Source organism: Carcharhinus amblyrhynchos, chromosome 13, assembly GCF_965287045.1.
Source record: "Carcharhinus amblyrhynchos chromosome 13, sCarAmb.v2.hapA, whole genome shotgun sequence".
In the NCBI taxonomy this organism is placed as follows: Eukaryota; Metazoa; Chordata; class Chondrichthyes; order Carcharhiniformes; family Carcharhinidae; genus Carcharhinus; species Carcharhinus amblyrhynchos.
Genome location: NC_137336.1, coordinates 80,838,984 through 80,866,448, shown reverse-complemented (window position 1 = coordinate 80,866,448; position 27,465 = coordinate 80,838,984). Strand labels below are relative to the sequence as shown.

The 27,465-nt window shown below is 42.8% G+C and overlaps 1 protein-coding gene across 1 annotated transcript; it reads right to left on the bottom strand.

Annotated features, from left to right (window-relative positions):
• Positions 1-2,880: 2,880 nt before the first annotated feature.
• LOC145351407 (uncharacterized) lies at positions 2,881-26,706 on the bottom strand. Its single transcript, XM_080201013.1, has 3 exons — positions 26,637-26,706; positions 22,113-23,021; positions 2,881-3,809 (listed from the first exon to the last, which is right to left on the bottom strand). Exons 1-3 carry the CDS (start codon positions 26,704-26,706, stop codon positions 2,881-2,883), a joined length of 1,908 nt encoding a protein of 635 aa, XP_080057139.1.
• Positions 26,707-27,465: the final 759 nt, after the last annotated feature.

The window sequence follows — 27,465 nt, the reverse complement described above, 5'->3', positions numbered from 1 at the left end:
TAGTCCTTGCAAAGATATTCGGTCACGGAATCAAAATTCCCGGCGACACTCTAATTGAAAAGCGTAATATCAACCACCCATTGATTGAAACTGTGGCACTAGTGTTTATGTTAAACTGATCATCCAATTCATTTCGTCCAGAGTCTCTTATGTACTCTCATCTAAGACCTCCGTGATAGAGATCAGGAGCTCTCGTCATGCATGGCAGCGTAAAGTGATTTGTTGATCTAAAACATTCCAATGACTGATGACTTTATTGAACCATTTCCTTCCTCCAGGCTGCTGTGAAGAAAGCTATAATTTTGTAAGTATTGAAAGAAGAAACACGTGCACATCTATTTCTGCCCCAGCGATGTAATCTGAACTACGTGCTGCCTGACTAGAATGATGATAGTGTCCCCCATTTTCCTCACATTGCGACCCACTAGCCTTCGCATTCAGAAAATCATTCTCCACTCTTCCCCCAACTCCACAGAGATGCCAACGTTAAACATCCATTTCCCTCACAACTCCTATTAGTCTATGAAATTATTCTGCAGGGGCGACTCCTTCAGTCACACTTCTTTCTCCTTCACCCTAAGCCCACAAAACTTCCCCAGGTTAGCCTTGTCCTGCAGTCACCGAAGATGCAACCTCTGCCCCTTTATGTCCTCTTTCTTCACCAACCAAAATCCAACAAGTTTTACAACTGAAGCACCGTTTCATTTCCACCTCCAGCAATTTTGCCGACAGTATTCACTGCTCCCAATGTGTTCACCTCAATGCGATGGAGGCAAAAAACAGGCTGGGTGAAGATTTCATGGAATACGATCGCTAAGCATGCAACCGTGATCCTAATTTTTCTGCTGCTTATAAATTCAACTCAGCAGCCGAGACTCATGCTCAGATGTCAATCCTTGGCCTATTGGAATGTTTCAGTGAAACCCAGCACAAACTGAATGAGTGGGATCCCATCTTCCAATAACTGCACTCAACATTGAGTTTCAACAATTTAATAAAGCGGTATTTTTCCTCTACCATGGACAATTTTGAACTTTATTTTGGCACAACGCTCCCTTCTTGATCATGTGTCAGACTCCTTAGGATTTTGCTTCACTGAGCACTGTACACATTCTGTTGTCACACGTTTGTGCTGTGACTTGCAATTTCCATAGCCCTCACTGTTTCCATCAACACAACTTTAACTTTTGCCTTTCTTTTTTTTATTAAAGCTCATTTCACTCTCACTCATCGGTGAGCTTTTGCTCTTCTCCAGCTGCTCCACCCCTCTGTACGCTACACAATGCAACACGTTTATTCCTCTTTTTCAGTGCTGCAGAAGTGTTCTATGGGAACCCAAACGTTAACCCTGCCTCATTCTCCACAGGTACTACGTGATCCAATGAACGTTTATAAATCTTTTTATATTAATTTTAGATTTTCAGCATCCACAGTATTTTCTTTTTCGTTCTGTTAATACGTTACAGGAGAATTTTCAAAGGGGAAAATAGACATCGCAGAATTTCCTTGCATTCATAAATTCATCTTACCTCAAAGATGAATGTCAAACCAAAAAAAAATAAAATATAAATATAAAAACGGTTTGCAAACATGTGATTTAACAAAGAATTTTAAAGGAAACTGTATAGGTAGACAGCGATCCAGGTGTAGCTTGGGCCTCTCTGAACGCGGCCGCAACAATGGTTAACGGGCCTGAGTCAGTGGCCAAGGGTATATAGCTGCACTGCAAAGAACAGCAAATTCCCGTGCATACCGCCGGACTGGAGTAGCCTGCAACATTTTGTGTAATAAACACAAAAGCTGTTGAAGATATTGAGGCGATGGGGTACCAAGCCACACATGGACTGACAAGGAAGCATGTTGGTACAGAGTGCAAAAAATATGGTTGCCTATGTAACGAAGAGGATAAGAAGGGGGATGTCAACGGGCTTGCATCCCAGATGCAAAATTGTAAACAGTCATTTGCAACGTAAGACAGTCACCAAAGAAAATACGGAATCCACGGCAAGAGAAGTGAGTTAGCAGTGATTTTGAACGGATTTTCCAGTTAAATGTTGCAGCCGACTACATTGCATATGATGCAGCATTCAATATCAAACAAATAGCTCGACAACCCAAAGACAGGTCGCGTTGCGAAAAGTGATGCAGAAATAAAACTGGGATCCAGCACTATATCTGTTCCATGAATTGTGTTGAAGGAGCTTCCGTTCAGCTAAAAAAAATCAGGGCTCCAAATATAGAATCATTCCACATTTGGATGTCATTCTGCCCATCAAGTATGTACCGTCTCTCGGAAAGAGGATCTTACCCAAGCTCATCTCCATGCACTATCAACGTAACCCCATGCATTTACCATGACTAATTCAACTAACCTGCAGATGAATACTCAGGTGCAGTTTAGCATGGTCAATGCACCTGCCATGCACATCTTTGTCACTGTCAGATGAAACCTGAAACCCGAAGGAAATCCACGCAGACATGAACAGACAGACAAGGACCGATTCTGGCGAATCGATTCTGGAATCGATTCTGGCGAAATGCTGCTATGAATCAACAAAGCTAACCAATATGCCGCCGTGATCCTTGGCTGAATCTGCAACTGCAAGGACTAGACGAGATGATTCTGGCATATATGCTCTCGCCATGTAATTATATGTAGGAATGGTCTGGCTCGTCATATCTCGCTGAGCGAGAAATTGGAGGTGTCATTTCAGGCGAGTGCAGTATTAATGACAGTTAAGGCTGCAAGACTTTGCAAGATGTGAATGAAAAAAATCTACCATTGTCACAAGGGTCATAGAATATATTTTATCGCAATAATAGACAAGTGACAGTCGTGTTATATTTTGAATGCAGAGTAATCTGTCATGTTAGAACCTCTTATTGCAGTTCTGTTTTACTTTGTTGTTCAAATATTTTTGAAATTAGAACAAATGGATATTTCGCCCCGTTCTTTAACTCCTCTCTGAATTTCCTCTGGGTTAGTGCATAAATGCAGGTGTTGGTGCATGCACTCAGAAGCTGCAGCATGTATCCACATTGCTGAGCGACATATTCTGAATTGGTAAAGCTTTTGTCTGTGTAATTGTAGTTTACATACCTCCAGATTAACAAGTGCACAATATATGGAATCCACAATAGTATAAAATTGGCAGACAAAGCAAAAAGTAATATAATGGATTTCCTTCGGCTCTCCACTTCTGGGTCAATATAATTCTCTGATTTACTTTGTTCCCTGAGGCTCCTCCGCAGCTTAGTGGCAATTATAATACTCCTAGCAGTCAGAGTGTTGAAAACCAAAATCAGGGCAAATGGAAGCAATGGTGTTAGTACAATGTCAATCCGCTCATACACTATATAAAATGTTGAGGTATAATACAGATCTTTCTCGATGCAAAACCATGGTACATTGTCAATAATGATTGAAGGGCTAAAGATCAGGTACCAGGGAATGCATCTCACACAGCTGATAATGGTCACTGTTATGACAACCACAACCGCAGTTCTCTTGGTGCAATATCGTCGTTTCAGTGTCTGGCAAGAAATGGCTACAAACCGATCAAAGGTAAAACACACTGTGAACCAAACGGAACAGTTCGTTGCTGAAAGAAATAAAGCTGCTTTCAGTGCACACACTGGAGTAATAGATAAAAAATTGACAGGGAAATACCTATTATTAAGTCGATCCAATATAACATCGGTGATGACGAGTAGTAGATCAGCTGAAGTCATTGCCATTAGATACTGAGTGATACATTTGGAGAGGCCACATTTCCCTCGTTTCAGGATCACAATTGCCACTGCGTTAACTGTAACAAATACAATTAAACATCAACAATTTAGCTGACAAATTCACAGATAAATATTTTATCATTTGAATAAGAGTCAATGTGAAAAATGCAAATGACATGCACTGCAGCAAATTGATTGCTTTTCTATAGAAGAATACGATGATTTGATTTGGTTTATTGTCACATGCATTGGGATGGAATGAAAATTGTTTCTTGTGCATTTTACAGACAAGATTAAGCGCGGAGTGAAAAACAAAACGTTAGGGTGTGGAATATAGTTTTTCAGTTGCACGTGTGGTGAAGAGAAGATCAATTGAATTTATGATAGGGCTCTTTAATCTCTAAAGAAAGTGTTCTTGAGTCGGTTGGTCCTTGTTTTCCGATGTGTGTTTGTTATTTTCCCGAACGAAGAAAGTGGAAGGTAGTATTCCCGCAATGTCCGAGGTCCATGATGATGCTGACTGCTTTCCAGAGGAAGTAGAATGAGTAAACGAAGTCAGTGGATGGGAGGCTGGTTTGCCTGATCGACTGGGCTATGCTCGCAACCCTCTGTCGTTCCTTGCGGTCTTGATCAGAACAGCAACCATATAAGCTGTTCTAACCATGTGACATCCGGGACTCTGCTTTCTATGGTGAATCTGTAAATATTGGGAAGTGGACAGGTCCGATTTCCTTTGCCTTGTGAGAAAGTAGAAATGTTGGTGGGCTTTCTGAACTAAAACATCGTCTAGGAGGGGCCAGAGCAGATTGTTGGTGATCTGGACACCAAGAAACGTGAAGTTCTGAACCATCTCCACTTCATCACTGTCGATGTAGGCAGATGCAGATCCCCTACTGAGTTTCTTGAAGCCAATGGCTATCTCCTTCGTTTTACTGACACAGAGATTTGTGTCATTGCACCATTTGAGCAGAATCTCTATCTTTTTCGTATCCTGCGTGACCTCATTGATTGAGATTCGATTCAGAAAACTTGAAAAATGCAATTGAAATGGATTTTTGCCACACGGTCATATTAATGAAACAAAATAGCAAAGAGTACAAAACTTCAATGAATTGAACATAAGAAAAAAACACTATTAATAGTTGTTAATAGTGAATCGAAAAACAAGTCACAACGATGTGTAATGACATTGGTTATTTTGTTTGAGTATGGTTTTGCTGAATATTTGGCAACGTCGTGGTCATACTTCTAAATCTCAAAGTGTAAAAAAGACGCCAGTAACCCTGACTTGCATCAAGTGGAACCGGATCTAATCTTGAGAAATGATAGCTTGACATAAGTAAGAAATCTGGTTCTGTATGTCCGCAGAAGGAGGAAACGGTCACTTTCACCAGAACCGGCAGTCTTAAGCAAATGATGTGCGTATGTTTACTATATAGACAAGTGTAAATGGACAACCAGCAGAACCGGATGAATGGAGAAAAATAAGAAAGAGGGGAAACAATTGGCACTCGGTCCGTTTGCTTGCGCTGACAGTTAATAAAGTCTTGTCTGATCTAACGGTGGCTTAAAGTGGGCTTCGCCTTTTGACGCCTCCCCCTCTCCCCACCACCCCGCCCCCACCCCCGCCCCGCCCCCACCGAGTCTCGACTCCAATATGAATCGAAAATCTTTTTCAATAGGCTTTTGTTACATTCAGTTATGCTCTTCGGCAAAGAATTGACACGTACAGATCCGCCCCGCCCCCTCCCCCCGCCCCCGCCCCACTGCATTAACCTATTAACCTTCCTCTTCAATTGTCAGTGGATTAAATTTAAAAGGGACAAGATAATATACGTTGGGATTAGATTGGTTCATGTTCGGCATTATTATTAAAGGACAGGGCATAGTTAATTATTTATAATGCGGAAGGTAATCTGGAATTTGGACTATGAGCGCTCATGATACGCTCACAGTTGATTTGTCAGCGAAACTCATTCCTGCTCTCAGAATGGAAACTGATGATCGCTTGCAATAGCAGTAAATTCTGAGCTTTTTAACTGCAAGGGTGAACAACATTATGCCACCCAGGCTATCAGAACGTGCCAGGAGAAACAATTGAGTTGGACTCTGATATACAGGGAATACTTTCAAAGTGTAAATATGGCACAGGCAGCGAATTATCTTAACTAGGCTGGAGGAATATGACAAAAGGAACAGAAGACACAAACTGAGAGAGAAAACTTGGAAAAGCAGGACACATGAATCTCAATATGCAAGAATAACTGATTCCACTTGGAAAATACATTCTGAAAAACTATGTAATTTTTGGTACGTTTGTGAAACAGACTGAGAATATAATATGATGCACCCACCCATATTTCTGAATGTGGGAGCTCTAGTTAAGAATGCGCTAAACAATGCACTTAAGCTTCATAAATGGAGACAGAAAAGAAAAACAAGGATGTGTTAGGGAACCTTTCGAAATAATGTTTAGAGAGGAGCTGGGGGACTGTTTGATATTCCGAAAATGGCTTCAGAATTGACATTCAAGGAAAGGGTGAAGATGAGGGGCACTGGAGCTTCATCAGGACTTATGGACATAATTTTTGTTGCGTGCCTGGAAATGTTGGCGCTGCTTCATGATGGATGGAAAAGCTAAAGTGGGAATAACCCTTTAAAATCACAACATGCTTCGATATTTAATTTGGCTGGTTCGAGGGTAAGTAAACAAATGACGTTGTTGATTAGAACAGACAGACACTGAACAACGACAAAAATTAAAAGTGACTGTTTCAATTTATATCGCACTTTGTTATGGCAACAAACATTTGCATGATTTGGGGAACGAAACAGGTTCTGCCGTAACTTTCTGAAAGTGAATTGAATCTCCACTTAGAAAAGGAAAACGTTCAGGTGACAAGAAAAACCAGGAGCATGGAACTATGTTTTAATGTCTATCCGACGATGTATTTCATTCTCTTCTTTATGATTTCATGGAATCAACAGTTGCTATCATGTAAAAAGGCAACGCACTCAGGTGTCCAATTTTGCATGATAGATTCACGAGCCCTCTTTTATAAAATAGAAGGTAAGCTAGTTGGGTGACTTGTAGAATCCCTACAATGCAGAAGAAGCCATTCGGCCCTTCGAATCTGCACCACCAACAGTCTCCCCCTCACATCCCCCTCCGCCACCGAACCCCACCTCCACCCCCGGCCCGCCGAGCCGTATTCCCACAACTCCACAACTTTACCCCGCTAATCCCTCGAACCAGCACCCTAAGGCACATTAAAGGGCAATTTAGTATTACCAATTAACCTAACCCGCACATCTCTGGACTATGTGTGGAAACCCACGCAGACACAATGTGCAAATTTCAGACAGACAGTGACCCAAGCCGGGAATCGGACCCAGATCTCTGAAGCTGCAACACAGCCCTGTTCAACACTGTGCCAGTGTGCCGACTCTTAATTAGCATCGGAACTTGTCTAGTAATCGATTCTGTTAAGTACCCAGACAACAAACAGCAACAAAGCAGTCGGTTCATCTTATTTACTCTGATAATTAAATAACGACGGTAAAACGCATTAATTATCAGCTTGGCTGTGGTGCGCATGTCTCGACATCGAAAAGGAAAAAGGATACTTTTTTCAAAATGCTTTATTCAGTTAAGATATAACAAAAACGATAATTGTTCTTTGTGAACCCAGTTTATTTTCTAAATCCCACCTATTAATACCAAGACTTAATTAAAGCTGGTGAATTTTGGTAAAATAGAAACCTGAACATTTTTAGTGAAATAAACATTTTCACGACCACAAGACATGACGACATTTTTCACCACCAATGGAGCATTGTCACTGTTGTACGTTACGAAACGCATCAGCTGATTTCCACATCAATATTAAAATGTCAATATAATATATACGCTTCTAATATTAATTGGGTGTAGGTTTCGGCCCCCGCATCCAGGCTAAAGCTGTTTATTTCTATGAAATATTGGAATAAGATACGAAAGCAAATTGGCAAAGGAGAAGGGGCTGAATTTGTCGAAATCGAAATGTTGTCTAACCTGCCTCCACACTGCAATATTCCGCGGGTCCTTCCTTCTGTGACCGAAATCTGTAGTCAGATTTAACATAAGAACATAAGAACATAAGAAATAGGAGCAGGAGTAGGCCATCTAGCCCTTCGAGCCTGCCCCGCCATTCAATAAGATCATGGCTGATCTGTCGTGGCTCAGTTCCACTTTCCCGCCCTCTCCCCATAACCCTTAATCCCTTCTCTTATCAAAAACCCATCAACCCGCTTCTTAAAAATATTTAGCGAGGCAGCCTCCACCACTTCAACGGGCAGAGAATTCCAGAGATTCACCACCCTTTGAGTGAAGAAGTTCCTCCTCAACTCCGTTCTAAACCGCCTCCCCTTTATCTTGAGGCTGTGCCCCCTAGTCAGTTTTGACACAGGTAGTGTGTCTAGCTGAGGTACAGTTGACTCATTTAATAGTATAGCTTGCATCATGAAAAAGTTGACAAATGAGCGAAATTCAAGTAATAATTCAGCGAGACTATCAATGGTGTTGAAAATAAGACTTGTGCTGTCAATTATCCGTTCTCCAGTGTTGAAATGTGGAGAACGTTTTCAAAGTGCATTGCAGTTGACTGCAGGCTTACCTTTAGTTGACGTGTGGGTATTAGTTATTATCTTGAGTGTTTATATACTATAACCTGTTGTATAATGCCCACTGAATCTTTCTTCCGTTAACGCATAAAATATACGCTGTATGGGGAGCCCGGTGGCACGATGGTTCACACTGCTGCCTCACAGCGCCAGGGATCCGGTATTAAATCCAACCCCGGGTCACTGCCTGTGTGGAGTTTGCACATTCTATCCTTGTCTGCGTGGGTTTCCTCTGGGTGCTCCAGTTTCCTCCCGCAGACCAAAGAATGCGAATCAATTTGATTAGCCATTCCACACTGATTCTAGTTTCACAGGATTAGCAGAGTAAATATGTGGGGTTACGAGAATAGGGCCAGGGTGGGATTGCCGTCGGTGCAGCGTCAGTGGGCCGAATGTCCTCCTTCTGTACTGTAGGGATTATATGATTCTATGCTTCTATGTTTCTATATATACTTGAGCACCCTTATTTACGCAATTTACTATAGACAAGCCTTTCCTCTATTGAAAAAAAAATACGTGTTTACTGTGGTGTTAAATGGCGAGGAGAGAACCATCAAAACATAGCGCAACATGCGTAGTTTCGTGTCAGTCGTCCCTTGCAAACAATACTTGCCATTTATTCGCATTCGCAACAACGGTCGTAAATATCTGCCCATATGACAGGGAAATTAAATCATCCGCCGATATTTAGATACTTATTCTCGCATTTGCTCTTTTGGTAAAAATGGATAAGAAACAATGTAACGAAAGGTTCTCACAAAATTGACTCTGTTAAGCACTGAAGAAAATAAAAGCCTTGTAAATAATCCCCCTACAGCCAACAGTAACATTACTCCTGGTTTAAACGGTAGCACGGAATTACATCTTTATCACTCAGAGGGAAAAAACAGAAATATGTTGAAGTACAAGGCAGGGAGCAAGCGTAAATAAGAAATCAACATTAGTTAACAACATTCAGACTGGATGCAAAGCCTTACCAATAATGCCAATGGCTGCGAGAAGAGGGTAGTAGATGCATTCTATCTGATATATCACTGAGTATTCCATTATCTGTGAGGTAAGGATAATGATGGCTGCAACTGATTATATATCATTGCGTGTTTGAATGAGCCAACAGTAAAATGAGAGAGATCGCCCCGTTGAGAGTATCTCACTGGTTACATCATTTTAAAGGATTTGTTACAGTGATTTAACAAACAGCCTAGGGAGAAAAAACGAAGTTAACGATCATGATGTTGTTTCACAATTGTTTAAAGAAAGAAAATAAATGTGTTGGTAGCAACACAGCCATTGCGAGAGGTGTACCATTGAGTGAATAGAAACAGGATTAAGAAACTACTCAATGAAACAACACTCTACATTGATATTTGAACATTTAGTAGTTCATTCGTAGTTTGGGCTTTTGAAATAAATTGGAATCTTACATTTAACATCATTCTGACATGAGGATCTATCGTAGTTCCTTTACCATTTCAGGGCAACTCTCTTGGGATAACTTCACACGATATTCGGAGCATTAGGGCTTCAGCAGATGCAATAACTCAAGAAGAAACAAAAAATGTTGCCCCCTCACAGAGGAATTCTTGAGGGCTCGGACTCCTTCCCCACAGAACAGTCACCTGATGGGGTTTAGGAAGAACACGAATATTTCACCTTTTCGATTTTAACTGAGAATAGCAGCGATCACTCGTCATGCCGGTTTTCGGTAGGAGGTCCATGCACACCACGCTAAACAACTTAACAGAAAAACTTTGACACGAACAGTAGGGAAACTAGTTCCGGCTTTCTGAAAATTGACATAACTCATTAAAGTTGGTGAAAGGTTTCAAAATTAGAGTCTGAGCAAGTCAATATCCAGGCTTCGCAAAATGAGTTTGGCCACAGTTTGCCCTGGGATAAGATTTAAGAGACTGATTGTAGCGCAACTGGTGACAGAGCTCCCACGTTCTCTCAGGCCGATGAACACTACTCTTCCATTTAGATCCGTTGTTTTCCCTTCAATCTGCTGTGTCACTTATTCAAATATTCCCCTCAACGTGGCATATCACCTTACCAGTCTTAAAGACAGCCTGTAGTATATTCACCTATTCAAGGTACTTCTTCACCTATTCGTACCACCCAGCCACAATATTCCCTTCAGTCAATAGTAAATTAATAGTACAATATTAGTAATAGCGAATACTGCAGTCCATACAATCTTGCCAAGTTACTCTCTTCAACCTGTCATGTCACTTAACGACAACATCACCATCAGCTTTCCATAGAAAACATATATTGTATCCATAGCCTGTCGTATCACCTATCCACAAAATTCTGTTCAGCACATCTCCCCGACAACGAATTTCATTCCATTCAGCAGATATAACTAGCCAATACCGCCCAGCTAGTCATGTACATTCATTTACAATTTCAAACCATTTCATTCGGTTAAGCGAGCCCATCTGCCCACTGTGTTCCATCTGTCCTTCTAAAAATATTATATCCATCGTGATAGTTTTGACTCATCTATTACAACTACCTGCGTGTTCCTTGAAGTTTAAATGGATCACGAAGTAACGTTACCTTGAATGCATTTGATCCCACTCCACAGTGTGCCTTTCGGCGCCGCACTGATATACACAGAAATGCCTTCGATGCATCTAGTCCGCTGTTCCAAAGAAATTTCGCCAGTCAATGTTTGCAGCTTGCTGCAACATTCTTTTAAGCCCTCCAAGCATGATGTTTACAACATTTTCTTAAAAAGGCAGAATTTGTATTAAATTCCCCTTGAACACCTCTATCCATAATCATCACTGTAGTTCATCGATCACATATTATCAATGTGTCATTTAGCCCATCTCATCTGTAATGCGTTTTAATGACTGAAGCCCGAAATGCCGAAGCATTGAATGTTTGTTCAGGGGCCGTGGGCAGCGCTGTTTACGTAAACATTTAAATTACCCATACTTGAGAAGTTGGTGATATTCTGCCTTTTTGAATCTATGCTGTCTGTGAGTTTCACAAAGACTCTTGGATCTACTAGGGAGGGAGTTATAGGCATTCTGCCAGGAGACCGCGATGGAACGGTGGCATACCATCATGTCAGGATATTGTGTGGCTTGGAGGTGAACTTACAGTTTCTCCGATTAACCTGACGTTCTTCTTCTTTTATTTGATAGAGTTCGGGGGTTTTGAAGATGTTTGCGAAGGAGGCTTGATGTAATGCATCCATGGTACACTAAACACACTGATGGTAATATGTACTGATGGTCAAGGGAGTGAAGGTATAAGATAGTGGGTGAGTTTTTAACAACCAGCATCTTTGCCTTGGATTGTGTAGAGCTCCTTGAATGTTGTTGAAATTGCACTCACACAGGGAAGGTTATTGTTTGCTGGAGCAGAGGAGTGAAGGAGCAGAGAGAGAGATAAGAATTTACCTGTTAAAAACCTGTTTAAATAAGTTTAAAGCACTTTGTTCCTTGTAGAACTGTTTAAATCGTTTAAAAGCATTTTTGTGGGCTTTTTGTATTTTCCTCTTTAAGAATTCTGAGGGAGTGGTTAGAAGGGAGTTGTGGACCAGCAAGCTTTAAATCAGTGCCAGGTTTAAAAAGAGGCCTGGTATAGACAGCGGGCAGCGTCGGAGCGGGCAGCGGAGTGAGGGGGAAGCAGAGTGAGCTACTAGGGCTTAATATCAAAAGGGCTGGAGAGAAAAAGGGCCAGGTAAGTGCGTGTGGAAATTTTCAATACTGCTACAGTGAATAATGGAGGGGCATGTGATGTGTTGTTTCTGTATGATGTGGGAACTGGTGGACCCCAGGGTCCTTCCCAGCGACCATGTCTGCAGTAAGTGCAGGTTGCTGGAGGAGCTCCAGCTCAAGGTAGATGAGCTGGCCTCTGAGCTGCAGACACTGAGGCTCATCAAGGGGAGGGAGGGTGACATTGTCAATGGGGCGCAAGTGACATCCACCCCCCCCTAGACTGGCTAACTCTAAGGGTCAGGAACAAGAGGGGGCTGCTGAGAGGAGGAAGGGGGTTGGGGAGAGGAGGAAGCGGGGTGGGGAGCGGAGGCCTCAGCCTCTCAATCTGCATAAACGGTTTGAGGTTTTTGCTTCCAGTCTGGACGAGGACGAGGGAGGTGAGGTTGGTGAGCAAACTGCACACGGTACAGTGATGCAGCAGGACATAGGCAAGGAGAAGGTGAAAAGGAACATAGTAGTGATAGGGGATAGTGGGGTGAAGGGTATTGACACTGCCCTTTGTCACAATGACAAAGTGCACAGAAGGGTGTGTTGTCTGCCTGGTGCTCGGGTCCATGATGTCGCATCTGGGCTGCAGAGGAACCTGGAGTGGGAGGGTGAGAATCCGGTCGTTGTGGTACATGTGGGTGCCAACGACGTAGGCAGAATGCGAATTGAGGATCTGGGGAGGGAGTATGAGAAGCTGGGAATGGAATTAAAGAGTGGAACCGACAAGGTGGTTATCTCTGGGCTACTGCCTGAACCGAGTGCAGACGGGCGTAGGGTTGATAGGATTAAGGAAGTGAATGGGTGGCTCAGGGATTGGTGTGGGAGGAATGGGTTTGAATTTATGGGGCATTGGCATCAGTATTGGGGTAGGTGGGACCTGTTCGGGCGGGATGGGGTTGGTCTGAAACGTGCTGGGACCAGAGTGCTAGCGAATCGAGTAAAGAGGACTGTAGACAGGCCTTTAAACTAATTAGACGGGGGGTAGGGTGCGAGGGTAGGTGACATTACGGGGTCTAGAGTTGAGGAGAGGGTACAGGTAAGGGAAGAGGCCGAGGATGTCCCAATACTAGAGGGAGTAGGGGGCGTGAGTATGGTTGGTGGCGTTATGGCAAATAGGGTCCAGGTGAAGGCTGGGACGACGGCACTTTATCTGAATGCACGAAGCATTCGGAATAAAGTGGATGAGCTGGTGACGCAAATCAGCACAAATGGATATGATCTGGTGGCCATTACAGAGACGTGGCTGCAAGGTGACAGGGACTGGGAGCTGAATGTCCAGGGGCATCAAGTGTTCAGGAAGGATAGGCGGGAGGGAAAAGGGGGGGTGGGTAGCTCTGCTGATTGAGGATAGCATCAGGGTGGTAGCAAGGAATGATATTGGGGCCAAGGAGCAGAAAGCGGAATCGTTGTGGGTAGAGATTAGGAACAACATAGGGAGGAAGACGTTGGTGGGTGTCGTCTATTGGCCCCCGAACAATGATCTGGAGGTGGTGCGGGCTGTTAACGAGCAAATAAGTGCGGCGTGCAGGAATGGGACGGCCGTAGTTATGGGGGATTTCAATCTGCATATACATTGGTCGACCCAAGCTGGACGCGGTGGGCTCGAGGAGGAGTTCTTGGAATGCTGCCGGGATAGTTTCCTTGAACAGTGTGTGTTGGAGCAGACGAGGGAGCGAGCTATCTTGGATCTGGTGCTATGTAATGAGGCGGGTAGAATTAGGGACCTTGCGGTGAAGGATCTTCTTGGGGAGAGTGATCATTGTATGCGGGAGTTTCTGGTGCAGATGGAGGAGGACAAAGTGGGTTCCCGGACACGCGTCCTTTGTTTGAATAGAGGGGAGTACGGTAGGATGAGAGAAGAATTGGCGAATGTAGACTGGGGGAGTGCGTTGGAAGGTAGGTCTGCTGAGGAGCAGTGGAGAATCTTTAAGGAGATCTTTCTTGGTGCTCAGCGGAAATTTATTCCGATGGTCAAAAAGGACAGTAGGAGGAGAGGTAATAAGCCGTGGATAACGAAGGAGGTGATGGAAAGTGTTAAATTAAAAGCGGAGGCGTTTCGAGTAGCTAAGAGGAGTGGGCGAGAAGAGGATTGGGAGAGGTTTAAATGTCAACAAAGATTGGCAAAAAGTTGATAAAGAAGGGCAGGAGAAACTATGAAGCTGGACTAGCGCTTAATATAAAAAAGGATAGCAAGAGTTTTTATAAATATATAAAAAGGAAGAGGCTGGCTAGGGTCAACGTTGGTCCCTTAGAGGATGAGAAGGGGGACTTAGTGGCAGGGGATGGGGATATGGCTGAGATCCTGAATAACTTTTTTGTTTCTGTCTTCACGGAGAAGGACGTGAATAAATTGCCGGGTGTTAGAGATGGAAAGGTGGTAGGACTGGAGGGTCTTAATGACATTACTGTTGGTAGAGAGGTGGTGCTCGACAGACTGGAGGGGCTGATTGTGGACAAGTCGCCAGGACCGGATGGAATGCATCCGAGGGTTCTGAAAGAAATGGCGGAGGTGATAGTGGATGCCTTGGTGGTTATTTTCCAGACGTCGCTGGATTCCGGGGAAGTGCCGGAAGATTGGAAAGCGGCTAATGTTACGCCGTTGTTTAATAAGGGTGCCAGGCAAAAGGCAGGGAATTATTGGCCGGTTAGTTTAACGTCTGTTGTAGGTAAAATGTTAGAAACCGTCATCAAGGAGGAAGTAGCGAGGCATCTTGAGAGGAATTGCTTGATAGAGCAGACGCAGCACGGTTTCATTAAAGGGAAGTCGTGTCTGACAAATTTACTGGAGTTCTATGAGGATGTGCCTAGGGCGGTGGATAGAGGAGAGACGGTGGATGTGGTCTTTCTTGATTTTCAGAAGGCGCTTGACAAGGTACCTCACAAGAGGTTTTTGCAGAAGGTCAGGGGACATGGAGTTGGGGGTAGGGTGTTAGCGTGGATAGAGGATTGGTTGTCAAATAGGAGGCAGAGAGTGGGGGTCAATGGGTGCTATTCGGATTGGCGGAAGGTGACTAGTGGAGTGCCCCAGGGGTTGGTGCTGGGGCCTCAGCTATTTACCATTTATATAGATGATCTGGAGGAGGGAGCCGAGTGTAGGGTGTCGAAATTTGCTGATGACACCAAGATTGGTGGAACGGCAAATTGTGCGGAGGGTGTGGAGAGTCCACAGAAGGATTTAGATAGGCTGGGCGAATGGGCCAGGAACTGGCAAATGGAATTTAATGTTGGCAAGTGCGAGGTGGTCCACTTTAGTAGGAATAATGGTAGGAAGGATTATTACTTACGTGGCGAAAAACTGCAGCAGGCGACGGTGCGGAGAGACCTCGAAGTCCTTGTGCATGAGTCGCAAAAACCCAGCTTGCAGGTGCAGCAGGTGGTCAGGAAGGCGAATGGGATGCTGGCCTTCATAGCGAGGGGGATTGAATACAGAAGTAGGGAGGTCTTGCTGCAGCTGTACAGGGCATTGGTGAGGCCGCAGCTGGAGTACTGTGTGCAGTTTTGGGCGCCGTACTTACGCAAGGATATTTTGTCCTTGGAGGGAGTGCAGAGGAGATTTACTAGGCTGATACCGGAGTTGAGGGGGTTGAGCTATGAGGAGAGGCTGAATAAACTAGGCTTGTACTCGTTAGAGTTTTGAAGGATGAGGGGAGATCTCGTTGAGACGTATCAGATGATGAATGGGATCGATAGGATAGAGGTGGAGAGACTCTTCCCGCTCAGAAAGGATAGTAGGACTAGGGGGCACAGCCTCAAGATAAAGGGATGGCGGTTTAGAACCGAGTTGAGAAGGAACTTCTTCACTCAAAGGGTGCTGAATCTCTGGAATTCTCTGCCCGTTGAACTGATGGAGGCTACCTCGCTAAATATTTTTAAGACGCGGGTTGATGGGTTTTTGATAAGAGAGGGGATTAAGGGTTATGGGGAGAGGGCGGGAAAGTGGAACTGAGCCACGACAGATCAGCCATGATCTTATTGAATGGCGGGGCAGGCTCGAAGGGCTAGATGGCCTACTCCTGCTCCTATTTCTTATGTTCTTATGTACATTGCCATGCAATTTGTTTTCTGTGTGACCCGCACACCCTTTTTTCCCTTGATTTATCTTGGCTCTGGAGGGCTGTTTGATCTGGTTACAAATGTACATCAGGTCGCGGATCCATGTAAATGAACTTACGTTATGCATGTGCATCGTAGTTTTGACCTATGTGCATCCAATTTTTGCGATTGTCAGTCCACTACTTCCCCAAACTTTCCAAATGGACCCTGCTGAGTGGTGTGTCTTTGGAACACAAGGACAACAATGGATGTAATCGGGCATTTTGTCTTACTCCAGAATTAATTGAAAAGCGTTGCATCAACCATGTATTGATTGAAACTGTAGAAGGGGACAATAAATATTAGCAACTATCAGATAGGATTAAGGGAAATCTATAATTAATCCTACCCTGCATGAAGGTTATGAACAGTTGATTATATGTGCAAGGATTTGAAAGAAAATTGAACCATGAGGTGTACGTTTTATATAAATGAACAATTTTGAAATAAGCTGATTTATTTAAAATTGAATTGTATGAATTAAGATTCTAAGGCAGACACATGCAGTTTATCCTTACTTTGACTAAAGATATCAGTAACTTTAACGAAGAATACAAGATTCGACATTTTGATATTAAATGGTTTAACTTGCATTATGAAAAGAATGGATGCAAACAAACCTATTCAAAATATACCCGTGTGAAGGACCATCTTAAGATACATTTTATATGATGTAAGCCGCTCAGGCCTGGACTGATGTCGACTGCTGGCTCCCCATTTGGCATTAGACCAAATTTAGCCAATTAGCCGGTGCTGAATTAAGTAAAATATATTTTCTTGCGTACCATAGCAACAAGAAAGTGATTTATGCCAAGGCGGACTTCGGCGTTTCAGAAAGAAATAATGAAATAACATTATTGAAGGTGGAAGGTATTAATTGATTTAATAAAAATTGTCGTGATTAGATTGGCATGTTGCATAATAAATGAAAGCATGTTGAGCTAATTAATGGATTGGACTATTGATAACAATAGAGTATAATTAACTTACATTTTCGTATGAACACACAATCTTTTTTGAAAACCTTATGCTACTCCTGTGTTGACTGGCATAGCTGTGATTTCTCTTCGGCCAAAGGTATTGTTCTGTCTTTTCCATTTTAAGTTCCATCCCTTTGTACGTCAAATTTTATTTTTCAACGTTTTAATAACTTAGCTTTAAAAAAAGTTGAATATACACTTTTGTACAGATTCATTTTACGTCTGAAAAGTTTGTATTTTGCAGAAAAGAAGTTAGTCCTTGCAAAGGTATTCGGTCACGGAATCAAAATTCCCGGCTACACTCTCATTGAAAAGCGTTATATCAACCACCCATTGATTGAAACTGTGGCACTAGTGTTTCTGTTTAACTGATAATCCAATTCATTTCGTCCAGAGTCGCTTGTGTACTCTCATCTAAGACCTCCGTGATAGAGATCAGGAGCTCTCGTCATGCATGGCAGCGTAAAGTGATTTGTTGGTCAAAAACATTCCAATGACTGATGACTTTATTGAACCATTTCCTTCCTCCAGGCTGCTGTGAAGAAAGCTATAATTTTCTAAGTATTGAAAGAAGAAACACGTGCACATCTATTTCTGCCCCAGCAATGTAATCTAAGCTATGTGCTGCCTGACTAGAATGATGATAGTGTCCCCCATTTTCCTCACATTTCGACCCACTAGCCTTCGCATTCAGAAAATCATTGCCCCAACTCCACAGAGATGCCAGCGTTAAACATCCATTTTCCTCACAACTCCCATTAGTCTATGAAATTGTTCTGCAATGGGCGACTCCTTCAAACGTCTTTCTCCTTCACGCTAAGCCCACAAAACTTCCCCAGCTTAGCTTGTCCTGCAGTCACCGAAGATGCAACCTCTGTCCCTTTATATCCTCTTTCTTCACCGACCAAAATCCAATAACGTTTTACAACTGAAGCACCGTTTCATTTCCACCTCCAGCAACTTTGCCGACAGTATTCACTGCTCCAAATGTATTCACCTCTCCACGATGGAGGCAAAAAACAGGCTGGGTGAAGATTTCATGGAATACGATCGCTAAGCATGCAACCGTGATCCTAATTTTTCTGCTGCTAATAAATTCAACTCAGCAGCCGAGACTCATGCTCCGATGTCAATCCTTGGTCTATTGGAATGTTTCAGTGAAACCCAGCACAAACTGAATGAGTGGAATCCCACCTTCCAATAACTGCACTCAACATTGAGTTTCAACAATTTAATAAAGCGGTATTTTCCCTCTATCATGGACAATTTTGAATCTTATTTTTTGGCACAACGCTCCCTTATAGGCCATGAGTCAGACTCCACAGGACTTTACGTCTCTGAGCACTGTACACATTTTGTTGTCACTCGTTTGTGCTACGATTTGCAAATTCCATAGCCCTCACTGTTTTCATCAACACAACTTTAATCTTTGCCTTTTTTTATTGTAAGCTCTCTTCACTCTCACTAATCGTTGACCTTTCACTCTTCTCCAGCTGCTCCACCCCTCTGTACGCTACACAATGCAATACGTCTATCCCTCTTCTTCAGTGCAGCAGAATTGTTCTATGGGAACCCAAACGTTAACTCTGCCTCATTCTCCACAGGTACTACGTGATCCAATGAACGTTTACAAAACTTTTTATATTAATTTTAGATTTCCAGCATCCACAGTATTTTCTTTTTCTTTATGTTAATACGTTACAAGAGAATTTTCAAAGTGGAAAATAGACATCACAGAATGTCCTTGCATTCACAAATTCATGTCACCTCAAAGATGAATGTCAAACCAAAGAAAAAAAAATCAATATAAAGTATAAATATAAAAGTGGTTTGCAAACATGAGATTTAACAAAGAATTTTAAAGGAAACTGTACAGGTAGAGAGTGAACCAGGTGTAGGTTCAGCCTCCCTGAACACGGCCGCAACAATGGTTAACGGGCCTGAGTCTCGGCCAAGGGTACATAGCTGCACTGGAAAGAACAGCAAATTTCCGTGCATAACGCCGGACTGGAGTAGCCTGCAACATTTTGTGTAAAAAACACAAAAGTTGTTGAAGACATCGAAGTGATGGGGTAACAAGCCACACATGGACTGACAAGGTAGCATATTGGTATAGAGTGGAAAAAATATGGTTGCCAATAGAACGAAGAGAATAAGAAGAGGGGATGTCAACGGGCTTGCATCCCAAATGCAAAATTATAAACAATCATTTGCAACATAAGACACTCACCATAGAAAATACGGAATCCACGGCAAGAGAAGTGAGTTAGCAGTGATTTTGAACGGATTTTCCAGTTAAATGATGCAGCCGAGTAAATTGCATAAGATGCAGCATTCAATATCAAACAAATAGCTCGACAACCCAAAGACAGGTTGCGTTGAGAAAGGTGATGTAGATATAAATCTGAAATCCAGCATTATATCTGTTCCATGAATTATGTTGATGTGGTCTCGGTGCAGCTAAAAAAGAGAAGGGCTCCAAATATAGAATCATTCCACATTTGGATGTCATTCTGCCCATCAAGTATGTACTGTCTCTCGGAAAGTGGATCTTACCCAAGCTCATCTCCATGCACCATCAACGTAACCCCATGCAGAAGGGGGACTTAGTGGTAGGGGATGGGTATATGGCTGAGGACTTGAATAACTTTTTTGTTTCTGTCTTCACGGAGGAGGACGTGAATAAATTGCCGCGTGTTAGAGATGGAAAGGTGGTAGGACTGGAGGGTCTTAATGACATTGCTGTTACGAGAGGGGCGGTGCACGACAGACTGGAGGGGCTGATTGTGGACAAGTCGCTAGAACCGGATGGAATGCATCCGAGGGTTCTGAAAGAAATGGCGGAGGTGATAGTGGATGCCTTGGTGGTTATTTTCCAGACGTCGCTGGATTCCGGGGAAGTGCCGGAAGATGGGAAAACGGCTAATGTTACGCCGTTGTTTAAAAAGGGTGCCAGGCAAAAGGCAGGGAATTATAGGCTGGTTAGTTTAACGTCTGTTGTAGGTAAAATGTTAGAATCCGTCATCAAGGAGGAAATAGCGAGGCATCTTGAGGGGAATTGCTTGATAGAGCAGACGCAGCACGCTTTCGTTAAAGGGAAGTCGTGTCTGACGAATTTACTGGAGTTCTATGAGGATGTGTCTAGGGCGGTGGATAGAGGAGAACCGGTGGATGTGGTCTTTGTTGATTTTCAGAAGGCGTTTGACAAGGTACCTCACAAGAGGTTATTGCAGAAAGTCAGGGGACATGGAGTTGGGGGTAGGGTGTTAGCGTGGATCGAGGATTTGTTGTCAAATAGGAAGCAGAGAGTCGGGGTCAATGGGTGCTATTCGGATTGGCGGATGGTGACTAGTGGAGTGCCCCAGGGGTCGGTGCTGGGGCTTCAGCTATTTACCATTTATATAGATGATCTGGAGGAGGGAACCGAATGTATGGTGTCGAAATTTGCTGATGACACCAAAATTGGTGGACCGGCAAATTGTGCGGAGGGTGTGGAGAGTCTGCAGAAGGATCTAGATAGGCTGGGCGAATGGGCCAGGAACTGGCAAATGGGATTTAATGTTGGCAAGTGCGAGGTAGTCCACTTTGGTAGGAATAATGGTAGGAAGGATTATTACTTACGTGGCGAAAAATTGCAGCAGGCGACGGTGCAGAGGGACCTCGGGTTCCTTGTGCATGAGTCGCAAAAACCCAGCTTGCAGGTGCAGCAGGTGGTCAGGAAGGCGAATGGGATGCTGGCCTTCATAGCGAGGGGGATTGAATATAAAAGTAGGGAGGTCTTGCTGCGGCTGTATAGGGCATTGGTGAGGCCGCAGCTGGAGTACTGTGTGTGGTTTTGGGCGCCGTACTTACGCAAGGATATTTTGGCCTTGAAGGGAGTGCAGAGGAGGTTTAGTAGGCTGATGCCGGAGTTGAGGGGATTGAGCTATGAGGAGAGGCTGAATAAACTAGGCTTGTACTCGTTGGAGTTTAGAAGGATGAGGGGAGATCTCATTGAGACGTATAAGATGATGAATGGGATGGATAGGATAGAGGTGGAGAGACTCTTCCCGCTCGGAAAAGATAGTACGACTAGGGGGCACAGCCTCAAGATAAAGGGGGAGCGGTTTAGAACGGAGTTGAGGAGGTACTTCTTCACTCAAAGGGTGGTGAATCTCTGGAATTCTCTGCCCGTTGAAGTGGTGGAGGCTACCTCGCTAAATATTTTTAAGACGCGGGTTGATGGGTTTTTGATGATAGAGGGGGTTAAGGGTTATGGGGAAAGGGCGGGAATGTGGAACTGAGCCACGACAGATCAGCCATGATCTTATTGAATGGCGGGGCAGGCTCGAAGGGCTAGATGGCCTACTCCTGCGCCTATTTCTTATGTTCTTATGTTCTTATTTACTATAACTAATTCAGCTAACCTGCAGACGAATACTCAGGTGCAGTTTAGTATGGTCAATGCACCTGCCATGCACATCTTTGCCACTGTCAGATGAAACTGAAAACTGAAAGGAAATCCACGCAGACACGAACAGACAGACAAGGACCCAAGGCTGGAATCGAATCAGGCGCCCTGCTGCCATGAATCAACAGAGCTAACCAATATGCCGCCGTGATCCTTGGCTGATTCCGCAACTGCAGGGACCAGGCGAGATGATTCTGGCATATATGCTCTCGCCATGTAATTATATGTAGGAATGCTCTGGCTAGTCATATCTCGCTGAGCGAGAAAATAGAGGTGTCATTTCAGGCGGGTGCAGTGTTAATGACAGTTAAGGCTGCAAGACTTTGCAAGATGTGAATGAAAAAAATCTACCATTGTCACAAGGGTCATAGAATATATTTTATTGCAATAATAGACAAGTGACAGTCGTGTTATATTTTGAATGCAGAGTAATCTGTCATGTTAGAACCTATTATTGCAGATTTGTTTTACTTTGTTGTCCAAATATTTTTGAAATTAGAATAAATGGATATTTAACCCCGTTCTTTAACTCCTCTCTGAATTTCCTCTGTGTTAGTGCATAAATGCAGGTGTTGGTGCATGAACTCAGAAGCTGCAGCATGTATCCACATTGCTGAGCGACATATTCTGTATTGGTAAAGCTTTTGTCTGTGTAATTGTAGTTTACAGTTCTCCAGGTTAAGGAGTACACAATATATGGAATCCACAACAGTATAAAATTGGCAGACAAAGCAAAGAGCAATATAATGGATTTCCTTCGGCTCTCCACTTCTGGGTCAATATGATTCTCTGCTTTGCCTTGTCCCCTGAGGCTCCTCCGCAGCTTAGTGGCAATTATAATATTCCTAGCAGTCAGAGTGTTGAAAACCAAAATCAGAGCAAATGGAAGCAACGGTGTTAGTACAATGTCAATCCTCTCATACACTATATAAAATGTTGAGGTATAATAGAGATCTTTCTCAATGCAATACCATGGAACATTGTCAATAATTATTGAAGGGCTAAAGACAAGGCACCAGGGAATGCACCTCACACAGCTGATAATGGTCACTGCTTTGACAACCACAACCGCGGTTCTTTTGGTGCAATATCGTTGTTTCAGTGTCTGGCAACAAATGGCTACAAACCGATCAAAGGTAAAAACCACTGTGAACCAAACGGAACAATTAATTGCTGAAAGAAATAAAGCTGCTTTCAGCGCACACACTGGAGTAATAGATAAGAAATTGACAGGGAAATACATATTATTAAGTCGATTCAATATAACATCGGTGATGACGAGTAGTAGATCTGCTGAAGTCATTGCCATTAGGTACTGAGTGATACATTTGGAGAGGCCACATTTCCCTCGTTTCAGGATCACAATTGCCACTGCGTTAACTGTAACAAATAGAATTAACATCAACAATTTAGCAGAGAAATTCACAGATTAATATTTTATCCTTCGAATAAAGATTCAATGTAAAAAGTGCAAATGACATTCACTGCAGCAAATTGATTTTCTTTTTACAGAAGACCACGATGATCTGATTTGATTTATTGTCACATGCTTTGGAATAGAGTAAAAATTGTTCCTTGTGCATTTTACAGACAGGATATACCATCCATTAAGCGCTTAGTGGAAAGCAAAATGTTAGGATGTGGAATATAGTTTTTCAGTTGCACGTGTGATGAAGACAAGATCAATTGACTGCATGATAGGGCCATTTAATCTCTAAAGGAAGTCTTCTTGAGTCAGTTGGTACGTGTTTTCCGATGTGTGTATCTTACTTTCCCGAATGAACAACGTGGAAGGTAGTCCTCCCGTGATGCCTGAGGTCCTCGATCATGCTGACTGCTTTCCAGAGGAAGTAGAATGACTAAACGGAGTCAATGGATGGGAGACTGATTTGCCTGATCGACTGGGCTATGCTCCCAAGCTTTGTTGTTCCTTGCGGTCTTGATCAGAGCAGTAACCATATAAGCTGTTATAACCATATAACATCCAGGGAGTATACATTCTATGGTGCATTTGTAAATATTGCGAAATGTCTTAATGGACAGGCCATTTTTCCTTTGCCTTGTGAGAAAGTAAAGATGTTGATTGACTTTCGTAATTAGAACATTGTCTTGTAGGGGTAGGACAGATTGTGGGTGATCTGGGCACCGAGCCACTTGAAGTTCTCGACCATCTCCACTTCATCCCCATTGAGATAAACAGTTGCAGATCCTCCACTGCGTTTCTTGAAGTCAATGGTTATCACCTTCGATTTACTGACATTTGAGGAGAGACTTATGTCATTGCCCCATTTGAGCAGAATCTCTTTTTCGTGTCCTGCGTGATCTCATTGATTGGGATTCGACCACCACAGTGGTATCATCAGAAATCTTCAAAAGTGCAATTGAAATGGATTTTTGCCGCGCAGTCATATGAATTAAACAAAATAGCAAAGAGTACAAAACTTCAATGAATTGAACATAAGAAAAAAACACTCTTAATAGTGGTTAACAGCGAATCGAAAAAAAATGTCACAACGATCTGTAATGACATTGGTTATTTTGTTTGAGTATGGTTTTGCTGAGTATTTTGCAACGTCGCGGTCATACTTCTAAATCTCAAAGTGGAAAAAGAACGACAGTAAACCTGGCATGCATCAAATGGAACCGGATCCAATCTTGAGAAATGATAGCTTGACATAAAAAAAAATCTGGTTCCGTATGTCCGCAGGAGGAGGAAACGGTCACTTTTACCAGAACCGGCAGTCTTAAGCAAATGATGTGCGGAAGTTAACTATATAGACAAGTGTAAATGGACAACCAGCAGAACCGGATGAATGGAGAAAAATAAGAAAGAGGGATAACAATAGGCACTCGGTACGTTTGCTTGAGCTGACAGTTAATGAAATCTTGTCTGAGCTCATCGTGGCCTAAAGTGGACTTCGCCTTTTGAAAGCTATTTTAACTAGGCCGGAGAGATATGACAAAAGAAACAGAAGACACAAACTGAGAGAGAAAACTTGGAAAAGCAGGACACATGAATCTCAATATGCAAGAATAACTGATTCAACTTGGAAAATACATTCTCAAAAAATATATAATTTATGGTGCAATTGTGAAATAGACTGAGAATATACTTTGATGCACCTACCCATATTTCTGAATGTGGGAGCTCTAGATAAGAATGTGCTAAACAATGCGCTTAGACTTCATTAAATGGAGATAGAAGTGAAACACAAGGATGTGTTAGGGAACTTTTCTAAATAATGGTTAGATATGACCTGGAGGACTCTTTGACATTCCGAAAATTGCTTAAGAATTGACATTCCAGGAAAGGGCGAAGATGAGGGGCATTGGAGCTTCATCAGGACTTATGGACATAATTTTTGTTGCGGCCCTGGAAATGTTGGCGCTGCTTCATGACAGATGGAAATTCTAAAGTGGGGATAACTCATTAAAATCACAACATGCTACGATATTTAATTTGGCTCGTTCGAGGGTCAGTATTTTTATACACAGAGACGGTAGCGTGACCAACTAAGGTACAGTTGACTTATTTCATAGTAATGCTTGCATCATGAAATACTTTACAAATGAACGAAATTCAAGTAATAATTCAGCGAGACTATCAAACGTTTTCAAAGTAAGAGGCGTGTTGTCAATTATTGGGGCGGCACGGCAGCACAGTGGTTAGTACTGCTGCTTCACAGCACCTGGGTCCTGGGTTAGATTCTCAGCTCGGGTCATTGTCTGTGTGGAGTTTGTACACTGTCCTCGTGTCTGCGTGGATTTCCTCCTACAGTCCAAAGATGCGCGGGTTAGGTTAATTGCGCATGCTAAGAAATTGCCCCTTAGTGTCTCGGGATGCGTAGGTTAGCGGGAATATATAGGTATAATATGTAGGGATATGGGGGCAGGGCCTGGGTGGGATTGTGTTGGGGGCAGACTCGACAGGCCAAAGGGCCACTGTCGTGTTCTATGATCTGTTCTCCAGTGTTCAAATGTGGAGAACGTTTTCAAAGTGCATTGCATTTTACAAACAGCTGACTTACAGGTCTTACCTTTAGTTGACTTGTGGGTGTTAGTTTTATTATCTTGAGTGTTCATGTACTATATCTGGTTCTATGATGTCCACTGAACCTTTCTGCCGTTAACGCAAAAAATATACACTGTGTGGGGAGCATGGTGGAACTATGGTTCATGCTGCTGCCTCACAGCGCCAGGAATCCGGTATTAAATCCAGCCCCTGGTCACTGCCTGTGTGGAGTTTGCACATTCTTTCCTTGTCTGCGTGGGTTTCCTCTGGGTGCTCCAGTTTCCTCCCTCAGACCAAAGAATGCGAATCAGTTTGATTAGCCATGCTACATTGATTGTATTGTAAATCTGTGGGTTTACGAGAATAAGGCCTGGGTGAGATTACTGTCGGTGCAGCGTCAATAAGCCGAATGTCCTCCTTCTGTACTGTAGGGATTATATGATTCTATGTTTCTATATATACTTGAGCACCCTTATTTACGCAATTTACTATAGACTAGTCTTTCCTCTATTTAAAAAAAAGTACATGTTTACTGTGGTGTTAAATGGTGAGGAGAGAATCATCAAAAAATAGCGCAACATGGGTAGTTTCGTGCCAGTTGTCCTTTGCAAACAACACCTGCATTTATTTGCATTCGCAACAATGGTCGTAAATATCTACCCATATGACAGGGGAATTAAATCATCCACCGATATTTAGATACTTATTCTCGCATTTGCTCTTTAGGTGAAAATGGATAAGAATCAATGAAGCGGAAGGTTCTCACAAAATTGACTCTGTTGAGCACTGAAGAAAATAAAAGCCTTGTCAACAATCTTCCTACAGCCAACAGTAAAATTATTCCTGATTTAAACGGTAGCACGGAACTATATCTTTATCACTCAGAGAAAAAACAGAAAAATGTTGAAGTACAAGGCAGGGAGCAAGCGTAAATAAGAAATCATCATTAGTTAACAACATTCAGAATGGGCGCAAAGCCTTACCAATAATGCCAATGGCTGCGAGAAGAGGGTAGTAGATGCTTTCTATCTGATATATCACTGAGTATTCCATTATCTGTGAGGTAAAGATAATGGTGGCTGCAACTGATTATATATCATTGCGTGTTCGAATGAGCCAATACTAAAATGAGAGAGGTCGCCCCGTTGAGACTATTTCACTGGTTACATCATTTTAAAGGATTTGTTACAGTGATTTAACAAACAGCCTAGGGAGAAAAAAACGAAGTTAACGATAATGATGTTCTTTCACAATTATTTAAAGAAAGAACATAAATGTGTTGGTAGCAACATAGCCATTGCGAGAGGTGTACCATTGAGTGAATAGAAACAAGATTAAGAAACTACTCAATGAAACAACACTCTACATTGATATTTGAACATTTAGTAGTTCATTTATAGCTTGGGCTTTTGAACTAAATTGGAACTAATATTTGACATCATTCTATCATGAAGATCTATCGTCGTTCCTTTACCATTTCAGGACCAATAATCACTGTTCTTTGGGCCGAACATGTAAACATCGTCTTCCTGGCCGCTCATATTCAAGATCGAAAAATAACACGCTCAGGTTTGAAGCGGGTGTCGAGGCTAGCCCGTTGCGCCTGGAGTGTGCTGACACCCGTGATGGTGGTTCGCCCAGGTTAGTATAGTGTGAATGGTTAGGGTAGATAATAAAGGTAAACTGAGGTCTCACCTGATGTAGATTTTCAAATCCATCTCCGCCTTTTAGCTAAAATAAAGCATTTGATCAAACCCGGAATGGAGTGTAGTTCTTCATCTCGCCAGCTAGGATCTTGTTTGATCAAGCCCA